This window comes from Leptinotarsa decemlineata, unplaced genomic scaffold, assembly GCF_025532065.1.
Source record: "Leptinotarsa decemlineata unplaced genomic scaffold, Ldec_3_MD MMD2_tig00026328_RagTag_RagTag, whole genome shotgun sequence".
Lineage (NCBI taxonomy): Eukaryota > Metazoa > Arthropoda > Insecta > Coleoptera > Chrysomelidae > Leptinotarsa > Leptinotarsa decemlineata.
Window position 1 is genome coordinate 37317090 of NW_027412688.1, and position 21591 is coordinate 37338680.

The 21591-nt window shown below is 32.6% G+C and overlaps 3 protein-coding genes across 9 annotated transcripts; all 3 read right to left on the bottom strand.

The window, feature by feature from the left end:
• Positions 1-412: 412 nt before the first annotated feature.
• LOC111503719 (uncharacterized) lies at positions 413-11260 on the bottom strand. The gene is made up of 6 exons (XM_074181968.1): positions 10871-11260; positions 10527-10763; positions 8501-9417; positions 2799-2997; positions 2478-2738; positions 413-1481 (listed from the first exon to the last, which is right to left on the bottom strand). The coding sequence occupies exons 1-6, from the start codon at positions 11016-11018 to the stop codon at positions 523-525; spliced, it is 2721 nt and encodes a 906-aa protein (XP_074038069.1). The 5' UTR covers positions 11019-11260; the 3' UTR covers positions 413-522.
• On the bottom strand, positions 2923-6413 carry LOC111503737 (uncharacterized). The gene is made up of 4 exons (XM_023158126.2): positions 6301-6413; positions 5838-6250; positions 5263-5751; positions 2923-3057 (listed from the first exon to the last, which is right to left on the bottom strand). Exons 2-4 carry the CDS (start codon positions 5959-5961, stop codon positions 3050-3052), a joined length of 621 nt encoding a protein of 206 aa, XP_023013894.2. The 5' UTR covers positions 5962-6250; positions 6301-6413; the 3' UTR covers positions 2923-3049.
• Positions 11261-16611: 5351 nt separating the features above from the next.
• Positions 16612-21485, bottom strand: LOC111503717 (uncharacterized). Of its 7 annotated transcripts, none has more exons than XM_074182547.1 (8): positions 19976-21485; positions 19856-19882; positions 19544-19759; positions 19129-19399; positions 18589-18966; positions 18394-18513; positions 18098-18217; positions 16612-17764 (listed from the first exon to the last, which is right to left on the bottom strand). In XM_074182547.1, the coding sequence occupies exons 1-8, from the start codon at positions 20055-20057 to the stop codon at positions 17752-17754; spliced, it is 1227 nt and encodes a 408-aa protein (XP_074038648.1). In that variant the 5' UTR covers positions 20058-21485; the 3' UTR covers positions 16612-17751. The 7 variants fall into 7 exon arrangements, with proteins under 7 accessions (XP_074038648.1, XP_074038646.1, XP_023013858.2 ...); XM_074182545.1 differs by having other exon boundaries at positions 19856-19888; XM_023158090.2 differs by having other exon boundaries at positions 19544-19882.
• Between the last annotated feature and the right edge of the window lie 106 nt (positions 21486-21591).

Here is a 21591-nt window from a genome sequence, read left to right on the forward strand (position 1 = left end):
GATAGATGTCAGCACGTAACATTGCAAATGTACTTGGTCTTTTAAGGATCAAATGTTAGAACTAAATACAACATCAATACAATAAAAGTAGTTTTCAAACAGGAAATGAATGTTAAAAATTTACATATTCGCTAGGTTTGCTAAGTGTGGCTGAGAAATTATGGTCAACTCAAATGTTCGGCCGAGTAAAAAAGACATTTGGAATCACTTGAAAATTTCTGAAATTTTTCAAATAAATCACGCCCACAATTAACAGAAAGTTTATTGTGAGAAAGTTCCGATAAGGGGTCTCAGGTACAGACAAGAAATTCTATTTTTGGATACTTAATTCCGGTACATGGAATCTAAACGGCACTAATACCGTAGATCAAAACGATAAACCATAAAATATATAAAAGTGAAACTTCAAAAATTAAGTTTGAAAGTTTTATTTGTTCTAGGGTTGAAAAAAAATGTGTAAAATTACAGAAAATCCAAACCATTTCCATCAATTTGTTATTTCTCTTAAGGACTAATTTCTTATCAATTACAGTTATTACTTATATGCTTCTCCAAAGTTGACTTTCGACTGAAAGACTTTTGACAAGTGTTACAAGTAAATATTTCTTTTTTTACATGAACTTTCTCGTGGGATGCGAGACCTGATCCAGAAGTAAACTGTTTTGGACAATCTTTACACTGGTAGGGCTTTTCGCCTGTATGAATCCTCGAGTGTACCATCAAGTCAGAACTGCTGTTGAAATTTTTCGAACAGACTTTACACTGATAAGGCTTTTTTCCAGTGTGAATTCGAGAATGTACTAACAAAGTGTAGCTACTACTGAAAAATTTTTCACATACTTCACATTGAAATGGTTTTTCTCTAGTGTGACTTCTCAAATGCACCTTTAAGGCTTGACGAAAGAGAAAGCGTTTCGAACACACTTCGCATTGAAATGGTTTTTCTCCAGTGTGTCTTTTTTCGTGTTTCACGAGACCAGATCTGCAAGTAAAAGATTTTGGGCAAATTTTGCAGTAAAGCAGATCTTCCCCTGTGTGAAACTTCAAGTGAGACGTTAAACTGCGATTTTCAGTGAAACATTTCAAACAGTATTTGCACTTGTATGGTTTGATCCCATTGTGAATTTTCTCATGATATAACAGGGTGCACTTCTGAGAGAAAGATTTTGAACAGACTTTGCACTGATACGGTTTTCCTTGTATGTGAGAGCTCTCGTGTTGTTTGAAACAAGATTCAGAGAGGTAAGTTTTCGAACAGAATTTGCACACAAACGGATTTTCTCTTGTATGAATCTTCAAGTGCCTCACTAAATTGCTGCTCTGCATGAAAGATTTGGGGCATAAGTTACAGTGATACATTTTTTCTCCCGTATGTAGCCTGAAATGTATTTTCAACTTATTATTGCTGGAAAAGAATTTCAAACACACTTGGCACTGGTGACGTTTTTGTACAGTCTGTGTTTTTTCAACATTAATGGAATCTGGAAAATAAAATACAGTTGTGTGAGTAGTTAAAATGAATGTTGACAATAAGAAGAAAGCAAAGTATACATGTTTCATGCTTTTGGCCTATCATCAGAATGGTACAGCCAAGTTTAAGAATGGACAACGTTTATGCCATTTATGAAAAGGTTTTTATTAGACTTACGTATTTTTATCAGCTGATTACTAATTTGAAATCAAAACATGGTGTTTCAGGGTACATTCACGCTCTTTCGACAATGGAAACTTCTCTTTTTCAAAATTAGTTTTTCTCTAGATGTGAATGTGATTCCTTGTCGATATAATCTATATGAACTTTCGAATTACAGTGAGTCTACTTACAGCGGACATTATACAGCATACTGCGTACATCCTTATACTGGCACGTGACATGTATACAATAATTTACACTTGTCACAAATTTCACTAAAATCGCTTATGAGTGGAGATGCATACACCCTATTTTATGAAAAAATGTGACAAAATGTGTTCGCATCAACTGTTAAAATAAAAAAAAATTGTACAGTATAACAATCATATAATGTGACAACAAAATTTCAATTGTTTGACTTGATTTTTCTTGATATTGCCAAAAACTCTAGGGATGTGATAATATTCAAAATATGACTCCATACCAAGGTTATTTTGGACAAGTTTACTATGTGGAATAGTTTGAAATGGATGAATAAGAGTCCAGAGCATTTTAATAGTTTTCGATCCTAGAAGTGAATTGATTTTTTTAGGTTTTATCTTTCAAGTGGCCGTATCACTGAGAGCAGACGGGAGCACCAAGTTCTGACTTCAAATTCATAATTAGCCGAAATATGTAAATGTATTGAAATTTTTTTCAAAAACTAGGCGAGTCGTTACATAGAAACAAAAACTGGAACTGCAATACATAGAGAGAGTTTTAAGATATTCCAGTGCAATATTTTCAAACTCTACATAAGGTCACGACAAACTTGGAACATTTTCATTGTAAAACACAAAACTACCTTTCTCAGATTCAACGTCGTCTTTATTGTCCTCTAGTAAATGCAAGTTTGAACTGCTTTCATTGTCCGATAGCTGTACTTCATTTATCGTATCAACTTGTATCTCACACTCAGAAAGATCTACTTCTGCAGAAAAATATTCGGGCCTATCTAACACATCTTCATCTTTAAATCCAATTTCTGGCTTGATGAAATCTAATACAGAAAAATCTTGTTCTTTTTCAGCAGCCTCCACTTTAGGTTCAACATCTGTATCATAATCTGAAAGTTCATATCAACAATCACTTCCAAAACACCTAACCTGAAGTCATACATCCTTACTATCAATCTGCTGAAGGTTTTGTGGAACAAATTTCTGCTGTTCACAGTCAGTTCCATAGGAACTATTTTCAGACATTTCATATTTATCCGGATCAATTGATTCTTCTTTGAAGTCAATCTTGATATTAGCTTCAGCGTCGTTGCAAAACGAATTATCTTTCACAAAAGACTCAGATTTGCATTTCATTGTATCCATTTTTCAATCTTCCTAACATTGAGCCTGTCTGAGATAAAGATTATATGTTCAACTACTAGATAACTGAAACGGAAAACGATATCTAGGCAATTTTTTATCGTTCATGTTCATTTCCAAGTTAACCCAAAAAATATTTCAATATTTGTCATTTAGATTGTGAAGTGAAGGGTAGACATACAAAAATAAAACATATTGAGAAATGACGAAACGACATATGACATTCTAATTCTCATGATTTCTGTTTGTCACAGAACTCATATATATTTATGAGTTCTATGCGATGGTTCTGTGGTATAAATGCCAAGTGAGACTATTAGTTTGGTTTTTTATATTTTGTGAAACAGAAAATTACTCTAAAATACCCGATAAGGCACAAAAACCCACAAAAATTATCAGGTGTGAAAAAAATTGAAATTGTGGTAAAAACCCACATAAGCAACATTGTTGAGTTTTTCCTGTCCGGGTTTGCCAGCTAGTTGGATTTGTTGAAAGAACCACAGGTGGCGACACCGAAATATTATAAATTGAACGTAAAAATTAAGCTCTACGGAAGAGCGAATTTCAGAAACTGAAAAAGGATAAAAAAGATACTTCGAGCTGTATAGAAATAATAACATGAACATGAAATCTAAAATTAACAATTCAGAAGTCAAACATTGATAATTGATGCAATCATAGCAATGATAACTAATTAATGTAAAGCAACAAACACAAACAAATATATGAAACTATTCTCTGAAACAGTAACCCAGCCAAGATGATTATATCACTTAAATGTTCTAGAGATATCACGATGAGTGTTGCAATATCGCTTTGAGATATCAAGACATCTTAGTGCTTACTTTTGTCATACTCATAATTATATTGTGAGAATATCATAACAAATGTTCGGGGGTACAAACTTAATGGAAAAAGGTTATTATCTGCTGATTCCAGTTCATTTGAAAAGAAGTTTCGAAGGGACCTTTTATGTAATTCAATGTTGTCAAATTAGTTGTTTCAAAAAGATTTTTTCTTCCAGTAGGTATCTGAAAGAAACTTCTGTGTATAATCACTCCATGAAATTTTTATTGTAGTTATCTTTTCTGCTTTCAAAAGCTTCTCACATTTTTTACATAAATATGGAAAATATTAAACATGCAGTATTAAATACGCCTGAAAAAGTTACTGTATAGTGAAACACTTGTCGTTGTTTTGTGAACTTTTTATGGAAGATCTTTCTCTTGAAGATGATCACTTGGTGATCGAAACACGTGTCAAGTTGTTGAAATAAAGGTTTGGTGTTGTGAAAAAACTTCAGTAATATTCATTTAGTTCCTTCGTGTTAATATTACTATTTTAAAAATAATTTGATACATTAGATACATTAGAAAAAAAAAGGTAAGTTATTCAGGTATTTTACTTTTCAAATTGAAATATGCAGTATTAAGGCCATCGACATCTAGTGATAACACTATCGCATTTGAGGATATATATCATTTCGCTCAAGAGTCTTTTAGATAAATATCTAGAATAGTTGAATAATCAAAATGAAAAATGTGTCCATATTCTTTTCCATGTTCAACCAGAGCTGTGGGGTTTTTATATTTGGTTTCTTAGAGTCTCTCATCTGCTCTGAAACTCGTGTTTTAAGATACCATCCGGTTTGACCAACATATCATTTGTGACAACTTCTACAGTTCAATTTGTACAATATATTGGATTGTATGTCTTGTGGTATTTTTGTTTTGAGAAAAAATGTTTTCCAGCTGTATTTTCATTTGAAAAGGCCACTTTAATTTGTTCGGTACTGAGTGGCATTCTAAGTTCATCATATAAATTTACTACAAATGAAATTTTGTGATATTTGGGTGTCACCCAAAGTCTTTAAACGGATTTTCATATATTTTTTTTATGTAGATTACACTCTTAGATTCCAAACTTTCATACGTTTTGTAATTCAATTGGTATTTTTAGTTATATGTTTGCTTTCGTGGAAGAACAACTCAGTAGCACTTGTGCTGAGTTGAACTTTGCCTTTTGTTATGTCAGCAACTAGCTCTCTAATTTATTTAAATATTTGTATGTAACTATAGCTGAGTAACAATAAATACGATTATTATTATGTATTCACTACTGAATATTTTTAGAAGGTATTCAGTTGAGCACTGCAGTAATAATACTGGACTTGGCCAAGGACTAGAGAAATAAAGGCATTATTTTAAAAACTTTTGATAGAAAAATAATACCGGACACAAATAAATAATTTCACAATAAACCATCATTTACCATACTTGAATTTCTTCAACTGATGCATTTCCATTCGTATCATTAGTTTTCTTTTCTTCAACTCTAGCAACTCTCTTTTATTTTCAAGTTTCTTCAACATATATTCCCTTTCAGTTTCAAAATGCTTCTTTTCCAATTCCAGCAATTTCAAAGACACTTCAGATGAATCAAGTAATGGTTTCTGAAATCCTTCTGGTGTTTCAGCCCGGCAAAGACCAAATTCAACTCTATTGGAGTCACATCCGATATCTTCATACTGCGGAATTTCGGAATTTGAACAAGCCGAATCATCACTTAACTCTTCCTCAATTATTTCTTCCTCTTGTTCGACTGATTGTAATTCAGACTTGGCAGAGACAGTGGTCGACGAAGAATGATCCGAGCTATCAAGATGATTTTCCTCTTCAAATGTGACTTCTGAATCTGAACTCTGTAGATAATTCGATGCTGAGGTGCGATTAACACCTGATTCTGTATCTCTGACAAAATCTGAAAATATATTAATTACAATGATTTCTGAATTCAACTCAGATATGCCTTTTTAGTTTTTTTTTTGCCTTAATTGCCTCACTTACTATTATCGTCATGTGATTGGATTTTTTTATCGGCAGTGTTTTCTTTACTTAAACAAATTGTACAATTCCTATGGTACTTTTTTTCCTTTGGCTCTTCTTCCTTCATTTCATTTTCAAAATCCATATTTTTTAAATCACCCTTCACAAAGGGGCCATTTTATGTTTACCAGTACAAGCTTTTTTCGGCCTCTAAAAAATATTGTATATATTATTGAGAAAAAAATGTTGATGGATTTCTGTGAAAGTAAAATGAAATATAAATGTAAACATAACTACAAAAATCTTTGTTATATGGCCTGAGCTATTAGTGAAATTAGGTCAACATTTTAAAATTTCATTCGTATTTTGTTTGACTGCTGTATGTGCGTTGACTGCTATGATGAAGGTCAAATCTCGAAGTCTCGGCAACGACACTAAAAATGAAGAATTCATTTTCAGAAGTAACTCACGGATTACTTATTACAATTCATTACTTCAGATCAACTACAGAAACTGTAGGTTTATAGCTTCAGGGCAAGTACTTTTGAATCATTCGCACATTTGCGATTTGATTATTGTGCTGACCCATAATGTAAATTTTATCAATGATTAGTCCAGGTAGCAGAGGCCAATAAAAATGGAGAAGTTAAGAAGAAGAAAACGACAGCTATAACTCGATTAATAGAGTACGTTTTTTTTTTAAGTTAATACATGCGCTTTGCGTTTGATCCTTCCACGAATTGAAAGGTTGAAGAAAAGCATAAAAACTCATATTTCGTGTATCTACGTTTTCTAATAAGTTGAGTTATATTGGAGTTGATGCTCGATCAAGCGGACACAAACAATGCATGAAACCATCGGTCAGGTTTCCAATTCCATTGAAAATTGAAACCAATGGAACAGACCTTGCATAAGAAAAGTAAGACGCTCATGGCCGCATTCTTCGTAGAGTATTAAGTCTGTTTTTTTACATTAAACTCGTTCAATTCCTAAATTTTACATGCATTCAAGAAATACTTTTCTGTGAGATTTTCAATAAACACCAATGACATGTTCTGGCAAGTGAAAATCACAAAGTATCCGCCGATTCGTTCACATAAATTTTATATGCACCGTAACAAAAATCAGTCTTAAACCGCTTTAAGTTGAGCTCTATCTGCAGTGGAGACCGAAAAGTACCACTGCTTGCCCATGATTGATTTAAATTCTGACAACTCTCCTAAAATGAAAGTTTGGTGTATGTTATACAATAACTTGAAAAAAGTCGGCACTAAATTCTTAGAAATGACTCGTTTTTGCTTTAATCTGCCTCTTTCAATGGCGTACAGAAATAATACTGAACAGATTAGGAAAAATTATGATAAATTATATAGAATTACAACCTTGACAACGTTTTCGTTTAAATGCAATGTTTATTGCCTACTATTAAGGAATTGTAGTATAGCTATATTAAATGCAAAGAGTACTTCAAAAGTCTACCCATTTTTTCTTAGTCAATTCTATTTCCGATAATTTTATTTCCATTTTTTGTGTTTTCATACAATGACATTTTCTGCTTCTATGTGCCAGAATTGAATGTCTAAAATATGAAATATCTTGTGTATAGATACCTAAGATCTCGTCTACTTGAAAACAAAAAAATCCTTAATTTTTTCTACTTGAATAGCACAATTTTGACCAGTTATTCAACATCAAATTCTTCTTCTTTTTTTTTATTGTGCCTGGTGAGCATTGTTACTCTGACTCTGACATTTACTTGAAGACTTTCAGCTACATGTTTTTGTGCTTCAGAAAGTTTTGCATGGGTAGAGGTTTACAAAACAAAAATGCATAAACGAAATATATTTTAAAGAAGATAAAATTGTCAACAAAAAAGGCACTTTTCTTGTCCTTCAATTATCAAGAATAGTTCTGATGTATTCTTGTCCTTACAAATTATACAAAATTAAGTACGAGGTTTGTTCAAAAAATAAATAAACAAAATATATTTGATAGAAGAGAAAAAAATGTGTCAACAAAAAAGGCACTTTTCTTGCCCTTTGATTTTTAAGAATAGTCCTGATTTATTCTCGTCCTTACAAATTATACAAAATTAAGTACGAGGTTTGTTCAAAAAATAAGGTGAATTTTAATTTTTCTCCAAAAATATTCATTCATTCATCAATTTCTATTTTTCCTCTTCAAAGTATCCCCCTCAGATATAATAAACTTGTGCACTTTTAGGCATGTCCTTGAATTCTCTCGCCTGACACTATGAACATGAGTTCGAAACGAGTGTAAAATTTAAAAAAAATCTACACTAAAAGAAAGTACGTAGCCTACGAAATTTAAAAATCCACCTTATTTTCTGAACAGACTTCCTATTTAACATTCTGAAATGTTTACTGAGTTTCATTTTACGAACAGTAGCATTACTTGGACATTCTCTACATGACAAACTTGCAAAACATTTATTCAAACAAAATAATCATTTAAATGTGTAAATATCTAGAATATTTATGCAGAGATGTTTTTTCATGACAATGAATCAAAATTAATTAATTGACAGTTGTACTGAAAAAATTAGAGTTAACAATTCAACTAGGGCTTAATGAAATACACAGAACCTGAATGACTTTTCTTCTGAACCGATTTCACTGGTTTCCTCTTTATGGACAGTCTAGAGCCTGACAAAACAGAACTTATACTGAGGTGTTTTCTCTTTTATGAATTAGGGAGTGTGACTTCAAGATAGAACTAGTGGTAAATGATTTAGAACATACCTTACATGTGTAAGGTTTTTCACCTGTGTGTATTCTGACATGATTTACATAGTTACTTCTGTTAGTGAAAGATTTCGAACAAATTTCACATGGAAAAGGTTTCTCCCCAGTATGAATTCTGGAATGATTTGTTAAGGTACTGATCTCAGAAAAACGTTTTGAACAGACTATGCATTCGTAAGGTTTTTCCCCTGAGTGAATTCTAGAGTGCCCCGTCAAATGGGATTTACTGTTGAACAATTTTGAACAAACGTCACATTTGAACGGTTTTTCCCCTGTATGAAGTCTGGAATGCGTTGCCAGAACATCCCTGGTGGAAAACTGTTTTGAACAGACTTTGCATTTATAAGGTTTTTCTCCCGTATGAACTCTCGAATGCTTTGATAAATTACTTCTGTGGGTGAAAGACTTTGAGCAAATTTTGCATTCGTAAGGTCTCTCTCCTGTGTGAACTCTGGAATGTTGCATCAAAGTACAACTTTCAAAAAATAATTTTAGACACACTTCACATTTGTAAGGTTTTTCCCCAGTGTGAGTCCTAGAATGCCTTAGCAAGTTACTGCTGCTGGAAAAATGTTTTGAACAAGTTTCACATTTATATTTTTTTCCCTTATGGATTTTGAAATGCCTCCCGAAAGAAGTACGATTTGAAAAACATTTGGAACAGACTTCACATTTATAAGTTTTTTCACCGGTGTGTGTTCTAGAATGCCTCAGCAAGTGAGTACTGTTTGCAAAACATTTTTTACAGGTTTTACATTCATATGACTTCTCTCCTGGCGCTTCTTCGCTAGAGGATTTCTTTTCATCCTGCAGAATGGCTTTATCTGATCCAAGACCTGGAAAAAACAAGGAGGAAAACCATCTTTATATTTGAATTCACAATTGAAAATGAATATCTGTTAAAAATTCAAATACAAACACTATTAAAAAAATTAGGTGAGTCAGAGTGAGAAAAATTTTAACAAGTGGTATAATGTTTTCACAAAAGATCGAGAAGATATGAATGACGACGCTCGCCCTGGATATCCCAGAACATCAATAACCAATGAAAATTGTCATAGAGAATCGTCGAATCACTATCAGAGAAGTTGCTAAGGATTTCGGCATATCAGTTGTCTCATGCCATGTAATTTTTTCGAAAATTTTGAACATGAAGCTTGTGGCAGGGTAGTTCATTCCAAAATTGCTGAATTTTGACTAGAAATACCGTCGCGTGAGTATCGCTCAGGAATTAATGAATTACATCAATGGCGATCCAGATTTGCTCAAAATATATGATTATGACATCGAAACCAAAGTAAAATCGTCCCAATTAGAGAGCTGAGGAGAGTCAAGACCAAGAAAAACACTCCAAGTTCGATCAAATGTCAATGATTTCTTCGATTACCGTGGCGTAGTGCATCAGTTCTTATCACTTGGTCGTACGGTCAATAAGGAGTATTATCTTGAAGTTGAGCGCCTCCTGCGAGAAGCAATACAAAGAAAATGATAATGCACCTTCTCACTCTTTTGTTCATAATTTTTTGGCTAAAAACAACACCATATTCATGCCTCAGTCACCCTATCCACCAGATTTGGCCCCTGCGGATATTTTCTGTTCTCAAGATTGAAGAGACCCATGAAAGGTCGACTTTTTGCGACAATTGAGGAAATAAAAACTGAATCGCTGAGAGCTCAAGAAAAAACCAAATGTTCATATCAGAGCTGCTTTGAGGAAAACTTACTGTATGTGTGTTCATGAAGACTATGAAGAAGACATCTGAACATTTCACTCTTTTAACCTTTGTCAAAGGAAATAATCTGTATAACAATATTTCTGATACTTATTGAATTTAGGCTTACAATAAGCAAAATTTTATAGTAGTATGAATCACGATCTTCCAGTTATAATCAAAGTTTGGCAGCAATCAAAAACACAGAGTTCTGAAGCAAAACATGAACTCACCGGTTTTACATTCTTCTGAGGAGCTTTGAATATCATTTTCAGTACCATTTTCATTGCATTTTAGCTCAGCTTCATTCTTAACATCATCCAAAAAAATGTTATCTGCTTTTTCTACTAGGTCTGTTTCACATTTAATCAAGACTGGATCCAGAGTTACCAGTTCTGGGCTATCGACGTAATTTTCTTCTGAGGCACATTCGGTATTTTCCTCTTTAATTTTTTGGTCAAAGCCAAAACCTAAAATTGCCAACAAATCCTATTGCCACTTATTCAAGTGTTTTTTTTAGTACATGTTACTGAAAAATAATCTAGGTATTTCAATTTACTGTTTTAATATCACATACCATCTTTGATTTGTTCGTTCTCTGTAAAATTGGTATGCTTGAGAATTTTAGAATCCAAAGATTCCTTCACTGAATCAGTTTTAGTATTACAGTTTTCCTGAAGCAACTCTTCTATTTTAAATTCCAACTTGACTTCGTTACTATCCATTTTAGAAATATTAAATATTTTACGCTAAGTGTTATTGAAGATTTATAACGATAACTAGGAATGTAAAATATGTTCCAACTCCTACAAATTGTAACAAGCAAAGCAAAAACCAACTAACATAACCACAAAAAAACTTCAAAACCAATATCAGTCTTCTTTTTCTTTTCTGAGGGTTTCATATTCAGAAAATGGATCCAGGTTTAATAATATAAAACTTTTTATCTCTTTTACTTCTTCATTAGCTGATAAAAACAAGATCAATTTAGAATTTCTCAACAAAAAATCTACATTTTATAGAAAGATTTTTATTTATAATACAAAAGTTCACGCTGTCATTTGTCATGTAATTAGTTTTAATTTTGAAAAAATAAGCTCTATAAATAAATAGACCAATCGTGAATTTTTTTATCGATATATCCTTGTTTGCAAATTAAAATATCGAAATGAGCTATAAGGAAAGAATAATAATTGCATGAGAAATAATCAAGTGGTACACTTTTTTTCGAAATATTCAAATTTGAAAACTTTTCTCAAACACTAGCGCCACTCAGTCTTGTTTATTTAATGAACATTCAGAAGTATATATATATTTTGATATCTATGAAAAAACACCCGATTACAACCATAATTATCCAGTGATGATGAATTATCGATAAGAAATGTATTGTAAATTTCTACCTCCTGGTCAATAATAATAATAATAAAACAATCCTTAGGAAGCATCGAACCATAAACTCATAATTTCAAATCATATCTGACATAAGATATAATTTTTGAGTTCTGTGCAACGGACACTTGAATTTTGACAGTTGAAAGACCGTTTCTAACATGTTGCAATTGAGGAAAATAATGTTCAATTTGTCCACCAGATACCGCTAGGAGTATATTTTTTAAAGGGTCTAAAAATTTTTAATTTTGTATTATGAAGAAATTAAAGTTTTATTTATTTCTAGTTAATATGGAATCACTTCAAACTTATGTTATCATTCTGATTTTCATCATTATGAAAAAGTTTCGTTCCTTGTTTGAATTCTTCAATGGACCAATGAATAATTGTTTAATTTGGAAAATTGCTGTAAAAAAATACAAATTTTGAATAAACATTACAAGGACGATCGGCGGGTAATATACATGCAATATTATGAAGCATAAAAACTTTTACTCCTTAAATTTCATTATGAATTACATTAGTTCGAACTTCTATTGTCTAATATATGATTTGAAATGGCAAATAAAAAATAATAATAATAATAATAATAATAATAATAATAATAATATTTTATTCACCATTCACGATACATAGTGTATATATGGTAAGTCAATCAATAATCAGAATTAATACTAGGTATAAATTTAAAAATGTTAATATTTATACAAGACGTCACTAAAAAGAAAAAAAAAGAAATAAATTTATACATACATATAAACACATACACAATTGAAATATATAAAAACGTATACAGATCTAGTTCATATTTTATTTTTCAGAAATTATCGTCTAAAAATTCTTGGAAACTATAGTAGCATTTCTCTAATAGCAAGTCTTTAACTTTCTTTTGAAATATGATGTTACTTCCAGTCCGTTTGAGTGATTCTGGTAGTTTATTGTAATATATGATTGCATTGTAATCCGGAGACCTCTCATAGAATGTCGTTCTATGTTTAGGAATTTTCAATAAGTTGCCGTGTCTGGTGTTATATTCATGTTTCTCAGAATTACACGAATAACTATCTATATTCTGTTTGGCAAAGATAATACATCGAAAAATGTACACAGCAGGCACCGTAAGAATTTTATTTTCTTTAAAGATAGATCGACAACTGTCTTGATAATTCAAGTTAAAAATCAGTCTTACTAAACGCTTTTGGGAAACAAACACTCTCAAGAATTCTCTTGCTCGACCCCATGCCAATATATTCATATTAATATGTGCATATGCCATAGCATAGTAAATGCTTAGCAAGCCTGCTATATTCAAGGTTGATTTCATTTGTTTAATAGCGAAATAGGCTTTATTTAGTTTTGAACATACACTTTCAATGTGTCTACTCCAATTTATACTCTCATCTAAATGAGTGCCTAAAAATTTAGTTTCCATGGAGGGTTGGATGTCGTCAATTACAAAAAGTTCGTTGGGTAACAATTTTCGGTGAAAAAATTTGACTATTACCGATTTGGACGTGTTTAGAATTAACTTATTTCTCTGACACCAGGATGAAAATTGATTTACAACCATTTCCAGTTTAACTGCAAGCTGTTCTGCATCCTGATCGGATATTGTTATCGTTGTGTCGTCGGCAAACATGGTAACATGAATGTTTTCTAAATATTGTGGAAGATCATTTACATAAAGAAGAAACAGCAGTGGCCCAAGAACTGAACCCTGTGGTACCCCAAGTTTCACAGCCTGACTGTGTGAAATTGAATTATTGCATCTCACTATCATGGTTCTATCTGTCATATATGATTGTATCCACTTTATTATACTGGCTGGAAGTCCTAGAGGCGCCAATTTATCTATTAAAGTTTCAATACACACTGTATCAAAGGCTTTTGACAAGTCGAAAAATAATGATAGGACATATTTGTTGCTGTCAATCTCTTTATAAATATAATTAAGCAAGTGACACGAGGCTGTTTCAATCGACCTGTTTTGCCTGAAACCATGCTGAGAAGTACTTACTAATTTATTCTTTTCTAAGTGATAAATCACTCTTGTAGACACTATTTTTTCAAACAATTTCGATAAAGAACTGAGAAGAGAAATTTGCCTGTAGTTGTCAACTACTTTTAGGTCACCTTTTTTGTGCAGAGGAATTACCAATGCTTTTTTAAATTCATCTGGAAAGAACCCTTGTATAAGTGATTGATTCATTAGGTATATAAATGGTTTTAGTATTAAGTCAATAATATTTTTTATATCTATAATCGATAATTCATCATAGCCTGAAGATGTCTTATTTTTCATTCTATTAAGACAATCCACTACTTCATATTCTGTGATAGGGTAAGATGGGTATGGATAATTGATGGTGACATTTTCTACTCTAGTACAGGGAAGAGACATATTCTGACCAAAATGATTTAACATTGCGGAATCTGATGCATTAGCGAAATGCTCAGCAAAAGTTAATGCAACTTTGTGTGGGTCAGAGATAACGGTATCCTTCTGCTGAAGAATGATTTTTTCTTTTCCATCTTTCTTTTTTATACCTAATTCATTATTAATAATTTTCCAGGTTTCTTTAGTTTTATTTGTGGATTTATTTATTTTCGACGAATAATGGTCTGTTTTTGCCTTTTTAACTTTTTCTTTGTGTTCTTTAACTTTTACCTTGTATCCGTCCTTTAGAATGGAATTGGTTTCATGAGAGTGTGATAAAATCCAAAACATATCCTTCAACTCTTTACTTTCTTTAGTTATTTCATTTGTTACCCAACGTTTTGTGTTATTACCATTGTTTCTTATATGTACATGTTTACTTGGACATGATATATCATAATACCATAGTAATGTCTGAATGAAATATTGGAAAGCTTCATTAAGAAGTAGATGATATACAGGCAACCAATCTTCAAAAGTCAGTCTTGTTCTTAGTTCCTTAATATTGTCAGGATAAAGCGTACGCCTCATAACTGAATGTCTGCTACACACTTCTTCTTTTTTGTCAATGTTTTCCGTCCTATCGTATATTAAAATATGGGCAAGATGATCAGCAATATTTGGTTGAACTATATTACATTTAAAACTTGGTTTTGGGAGATTTGTCACCATGTAGTCGATAGAGGTTGCGCTGGTGTGACCGTTTCTATTGGTAAAAATTCTAGTATCTTCTTTGGCATTTTCCCATAATTGATATGAGTTCAAAATATCTATTAGCAATTTTGTGTTCATACTCGATTTTTGACAGTCTATGTTAAAGTCTCCGCAGAGAACAACAAAATCAGACCTACTAGTAGCTATATCAAGTGCCTGTGTTAACACATTGATAAAAATATTGGGATTACCATTTGGTGGTCTATATGCGGTTATAACAGAAATGGTACAGTCTTTCATTTTGTAACGTATGGCACATATTTCAATTTCACATTCTATGGACAGATTAGCGATGGCCCTAATCACAGTTTCATTGTGTTCTGCCTTTATGAGTATGAGAGAACCACCACGAATTTTATTATTTCTTGAATAGATAGCTGCTATTCTATAGTTTCCAAAGAAAGTATTATTAAAACAATCTGAGTGTTCTCTGGTAATCCAGTGTTCTGATACACATAAAATATTAATTTGGTTAATATGAACAAATAGTTCAATTGAAGTGTAATTATTTAGAAAACCCTGGACATTTACATGACAAATACTAATTTTTTTATTTATTGTTTCTATGTCTGTCATTTCTTTCACGCCATGATGTTTGACTGAATTTATGGGTGCAATGGAGCTCTTTCTCGTTCTCGCATTTTGTGGAGGCGTATTGGAGACAAAAAATTTTGCCCATCCTCAGTAGGGTTTTCAAGTCTGCTAGGTTCCACTTCAAACTGCTGAGCAGAATCTTCTATAACATTTCTGATTGAAGGTGGTGGTGTATTTAGGAAACCAAGAAAGTTTTCTTTGATATGTTTCACGACGGATTTCCCGAGAAACCATTTCCCCAATTTTGTAATATGGTACCCATTTTTATGATAATTTGCCTTTCTTAGTATGGAATTGCAGTCTATCACATGTTTTAGTTTCATTTCGGTGTGCAAATCCTTATATAATATCAAATTACTTTTGTATATTTCTGATATTTTCATAGGAAAATTGTAGCAATATGGTTGAGTCAATATAAGAGCGTTTGTATGTTCAAGTTGTCTAATATATGTGCTGATGAGGTCTTTATGTGGAGTTTCAGTCCATAGTACAACTGTATCACGTTTAGTAAAATATTTGGTGTTTTGAAGAGCTGTACTCACCAATTCATTATTATCCGCATTTGATTTGACGAAAGCTTGTATATTGAACAATTTTGTTTGGCTAAGAATGCACTCTGAAAGCCCTCTTCCATGACAGCCAGTTACGAGTAATATTTTTGGTTTATCTAAAAGGCTTTCGTTTGTGAAATTCCTGGAACAGCTAGGAAACTGGGACTGAGTTGGTTTGGAAGATACTGCACTACTTATATCCAATACTTGGGACTCTACTTCAATTATTTTGTTATCTGTTTGTAGTGACACAGACGTGCTCTTAATAGTACTCGTTTGAGTACCAGTTTGTTGCACATTTTTTTGATTTGTTTGAGTACCGATTGAACAGTTAGATTTTGTACTCAATTGTTTAATAGACCTTTGTAATTCCTTAATAAGCAACTTTGCATCTTGTAGCATCTGTTCTTGTTTCTTAATAGTTGAAAATAACAACTATTTTAAACAAAACAACCTGAAAAGAAGTTACAAAAAATAAAAATTTAGCAGAACATTGAACAATCAAAATTAAGTGAAAATTAAGAGATTTCTAGCCAAGTTACTTCACCACATTTTGATTGTTAGTAACCACAATCGTCTTTGGATGATGACCGGTTTTACTCTTTAGCTATATATATAATAAAACAGATATTGAAAGAACCAATATTTTATTAATTTTAAATCCATTACAAAGGAAAAACAGGCCAAAGAAATGAACCATTTAATTAACAAACTGAGTTGTGAAATCAAATTTAGGTTTTTCAAGATTTGGCTGCGACATTTTTTTATGTTATCAAAATTAATTTTAATGACAATCTCTTGCTCTTTAGCTAATATTGCCAAACCAGATAATATTTTCTTCAGCATGGTAGACCTCAAAGAGTTTTGAATTAGTTTTCATTTTGGCAGATAGGTTTATTCATCTCTTGGATCACATACAATGAAATTGGCTGATACTTCATGAACATCCATAAAAAATCCAAACAACACTTTATTGTGAGAATTTCCCTGAACAGTTTAGAAAACCGCAACATGTGTTTCGCTATGCAATACCTTTCTCATGACGTTACTCTTGTTGGAAAAACATTTCAAACAGACGTTACATCTGAATGGTTTTTCCTCTGTGTGAATTCTGGAATGTTTTGCCAAATAACCGCTGTTTGAAAACCTTTTTGAACAAAATTTGCACTGATGCTTTTCTGTTGTATGAATTTTGGAATGTCTCACCAAGCAGCTACGCCTTGAAAAAGATTTCACATTTGTACGGTTTATCCCGTGATGTTTCATGTCTTTAAGTAAAAATGACTGCGAACAGATTCCACATTCATATGGCTTTTCTCCTTTGCGAATTCTGAGATGATTCGTCAAGCTACTACTCGTGGCAAAAATTTTCAAACAGAATTCACATTTATTCACTTCACTGTCTTCTAACCAAACTCCACTCTTGTGCGGCTTTTCTTTTTTGTGAATCCTGATTTGAACTCTCAGGGTAAATTTGCGGGAAAACAATTTTGAACAGACCTCACATTTGAAAGGTTTTTCTCCTGTGTGAAGTCTAAGGCAGACCTACACAAAAAAAAATGTAAAAAAATTTTTCATTCATGTAATTAATTCTTTCTTGGAATTGAGCAGAAAGGACTTTTGAGTGAAGATTTTGAACTCATTCGGCCATTCTGAAATTGACTGAATTTTCCTTTTTACGACATTTCTCGTGTTTCCTCAAAAATATGAGCGAAAGGTTCGGGGCAGAAATTACAGAGAAACGGTTCTTCTCCTGTATGAATTTTTCCATCAGCTTGAATATCTGAAATAAATATTCCTAGTTCATTTCATATATGTCAAAGTAAAAGTAAGAGTCATGTTAGAATATTTTTTGTAACTTGAGTTGTTACAAAATTTTCAGGAGGTACTAAATATTTCATTTCACCAAATAATTTTATCAATCTCCATTAATCATTTGCATGACATGATATATGTCCAATGGTAGTTATAAAGATGACATAAATATAAAAAAAAGTGTGTGTCTCGGGACGTCCGATTGAAGTTATAACTTGAATTAGTCTAAGTAGAACTATTTAGTATTGAAATTGTTTAACTTTACTGTTTATATTATTATTATCATAACTACAAAACAAACCTTTCTGCCTGTGCTTGATGTGAAGATTTACCAGGTGATTCACATCTTTGCTTTGCTCTAAACCTGATTTGTCGTTGTCGGTTTAAATGTCTTATTCGTTCAAGTCTGGCTTGATCAACACTAAAATTATAACATAAATCACAAAAAATATATAAATAGTTCGGTTAAAACATGCATTTACTCAGTACTGGTAGTCATGAAGATAAGATAAATAAAAAAAAACGTGTGTGTCTGGGGACGCCCGACAGAAGTGATATTATTATGTTGTTTATATTATTATTATAATTACAACAAACCTTTCTGCCTCTGATTGATGCGAAGATGTACTAGACAACTCAAATCTTTGCCTTGCTCTAAACCTACTTTGTCGTTGTCTGTTTAAATATCGTTTTCGTGCAAGTTTGGCTTGGTCGACACTGAAATTGAAACGTAAATCATGAATAGTTCGGTTGAAACATGCATTCAATTATGTGATAATATAAAAGTATTACTTTGGCAGTTGATCAATACTGGATGTATGTGATGTATTACTCAGTACTGTAATTCCATTAATATTTTCCATTTGTTGTTGTTGCTGTCGTTGTTCACGTAATAATTTTCTATATTTTCTTTGGCGTTCAGCATTAGATTGTGGTCGACGTTTATTTGTTTCAACATCATTTTGTGGTTGTTCTTGCTGTGGCTGAACATCGGTAGATTGACTGAATGTAGTTCGTTTATTCATTTTATCAGCTTTTCTCTTTTCTCTGTACCTTCTTTGGCGTTCAGCATTTGAATATGGTCGTGTTTGTGTTGATTGTTTGTTTCGTTGCGACTGTTGTTGCGTATGTTGCTGATAAACATCTGCAACTACTCCCATTTGAATAGCGCTAAAATAATGATTTGTTGATAAATATTGAATGTTTAAATATGTAAGAGAGTGAGAAAGGTGCTTGCTGGTAATATTTTCATTATATATACATATCTACTTATAATTTAAACCTAAAAATTTTTATCGACAACACAACATATATAACTGCAATAATACTTACGATGAACTGGCTTCTTTTTCAGTTAACTCGACCTCGATCTTGCTCAAGTTATTTTCATAACAAGTATCATTATCCTCCATTTTGACTGATGCAGATTCATATTCAGCAATAGCCGAGGTTATTGGCAAATAGTCTGGGATATCTACGAAGTTTTCAACTTTAGCAATGATTTTTTCTACTTCCTCAAAAATTTCAGACTTATGCTGTTCCTGTACCGAAATGAATTCATATTTCTCATCTTTCAAGTCTGAATGTCCGTTAATGCCTGAAACTATCGCAAAGGAATATTTCTACTCTTCCAAGAGTTCTCTGAAGATAATTTTCAAAAACAAATTCAGGAAAATTGAACTTATCTTACCATTTTTGCCTAATGCTGTGCGAGTTGAAAACTCACACAGCTCACTTGTAAACTCACCTTCCTTTGAATTGTCAGAGAAGCCCCAACCACCATTTTTAACTCTGTTTTCATTCTGTTCTAATATGTCAGAGCATGAACTGGCTTTTTTTTCAATCAACTCGTCCTTGATTTCACTCAAGTTATTTTCATAATAAGTTTCGTTATCCTCCATTTTAACTGGTGTAGATTCATATTCAGCAATAGCTGAGGTTATTGGCAAATACTCTGGAATATCTAAGAAGTTTTCTGTTTTTACAAGGATTTTTTCCATTTCTTCAAGGAGTTCAGAATCATGCTGTTCCTGTACCGAAATGAGTTCATTATTCTCACCTTTTATGTCTGAATGTCCGTTTATGTCTGAAACTATTGCAAAGAATTTTTTCTACTCTATGGAGAGTTGTCTGAAGTTTTCAAAAACCAATTCAGGAATATTGAACTAACTTATCTTACCATTTTTGTCTTTACTGCTGGGTGAATCGAAAAGAACAGTCTCCTCACATTCTACAAAATCTATTTCAATTTTAATATCCATTTTTTAAATCTTTGACCGCCTCAAAATTAGAAATTTTGAATCCAAAATTCTAACCAAAAAATTATATTTTTTTTCAGTGCCACAGGGTTGCCACATCATTTTATTTTCGTACCAAAAAATAGATAATCGACTATATTCAAGCAAAAATGGTTATTCATATTTCAGGCATTTCATGATTGGCAACACTGATATTTGACACTAAAAAGATCACCTGCATAATCGTATAATTGATACCAGCGAGAAGCGCTACCGGAGGACAAAACGTACACGAAGAAGGGTCAAATATGACTTCAAGACCACGGAGTGGTCTGAGTTCAGAGTGTCCATGGACAATCTCAACATTATCAAAAAAAACATTGATAAGGTTGATATTGATAAGATTTGTGAGCAATTCGTTCAAAATATCCGAAGATTTAGAGAGATCCTCGTAGAGAGATCTACGAAGAAGGTCGTGGTGAACGGTGATCGAGATATTCTTTCTGCTTGATGTTGTTGAGCTCATTAAGCAAATCATCGGATGCGCAAGGATTGGAAGAGAACGCGTGACTCCCATAGCAAGGATCATATGATGAAAAAACTAAAAACAAAAAAGGCATCTGTCGTTGACATTGTTGCACAAATAACTCAGTGAATTAACATTTCATAATTCTATTATCACAGAATGAACGCTAGGAAGGCCATATTTTGAAATTGATTGCAGATTTATATGGTGTTGCATTTCTCCTGAAGTTCAGATAATATAAATTTTTCAATAAGAACAATAATATTATTTTTCAGACTATAAATTTGTTTTCAGTCACAATGAGTCTTTGCCAAATATTTTTTGTAAAATTCTGAAGCAAAGCTGGTTCTGAAAGAAATTATTATGTGGAAACTCCGAAAAAAACTAATAATTATTGATACTTCATTTATATGGATTCTCACATACGGATTCTGTGTATGTGTGGTTTGAACCACACACTCACACACACATACACATGTTGCATGAAAAAAATTTTCAACAGACTTTCGAGTTTCGTTTCTGACATGGTGGTGGACGGACGTGCCGACGACGACCGTCCACAAAGAAAGTACACGGACGACATTTTTGGATATGTAATTTAGTTTTGTTTTGTGACTGTCAGCCCTCATAGAAAGTGTCACCAACGAAATAAACATTCTTTGTGAAAAGTCTTATAAATGTTAAAGAGAAACCCTTCATTCACGCCGGTTGGAGGCCGGGACCAGATGTCCACGTGGGAGTGTTACAGTGGAATTACGTAACTCCTATCTCCATTCACGCCGGTTGGAGGCCGGGGACTGAATGTCCACGTAGGGACTGGATTTTATCAATCATATGTGTTGAATTATGTCTAAAAAGTCTCCCGAGCAGGAAGCGAGTCAACAAGAAAAATTTAGTGTTCAAAAAAAAAAGTTTTGACAAAAAAGGGGTGGCAGTATTGCTTCGAGCAAGATCGCAGCGCTCCTCGACAAAGTTTTTATTAAAGTGATCTCTATAATAAAAAGAACACTGGTCATAATAGCGCCAAATCTG

Bases quoted from the DNA above. Each gene is read 5' to 3' on its own strand.
- LOC111503737 (XM_023158126.2), bottom strand. From the start codon at position 5,961: ATGGATTTTGAAAATGAAATGAAGGAAGAAGAGCCAAAGGAAAAAAAG. The intron at 5,752-5,837 runs GTAAGTGAGGCA...ATATATTTTCAG, and splicing joins CCAATCACATGACGATAATA to ATTTTGTCAGAGATACAGAA.
- LOC111503717 (XM_023158089.2), bottom strand. From the start codon at position 20,057: ATGGATATTAAAATTGAAATAGATTTTGTAGAATGTGAGGAGACTGTT. The intron at 19,889-19,975 runs GTAAGATAAGTT...TCTTTGCAATAG, and splicing joins CAGCAGTAAAGACAAAAATG to TTTCAGACATAAACGGACAT. The intron at 18,218-18,393 runs GTTTGTTGTAAT...TTATAATTTTAG, and splicing joins CATCAATCAGAGGCAGAAAG to TGTTGATCAAGCCAGACTTG.
- LOC111503719 (XM_074181968.1), bottom strand. From the start codon at position 11,018: ATGGATAGTAACGAAGTCAAGTTGGAATTTAAAATAGAAGAGTTGCTT. The intron at 2,739-2,798 runs GTAAGGATGTAT...ATGAACTTTCAG, and splicing joins AAACCTTCAGCAGATTGATA to ATTATGATACAGATGTTGAA. The intron at 1,482-2,477 runs GTAGTTTTGTGT...TTTATTTTCCAG, and splicing joins CGACGTTGAATCTGAGAAAG to ATTCCATTAATGTTGAAAAA.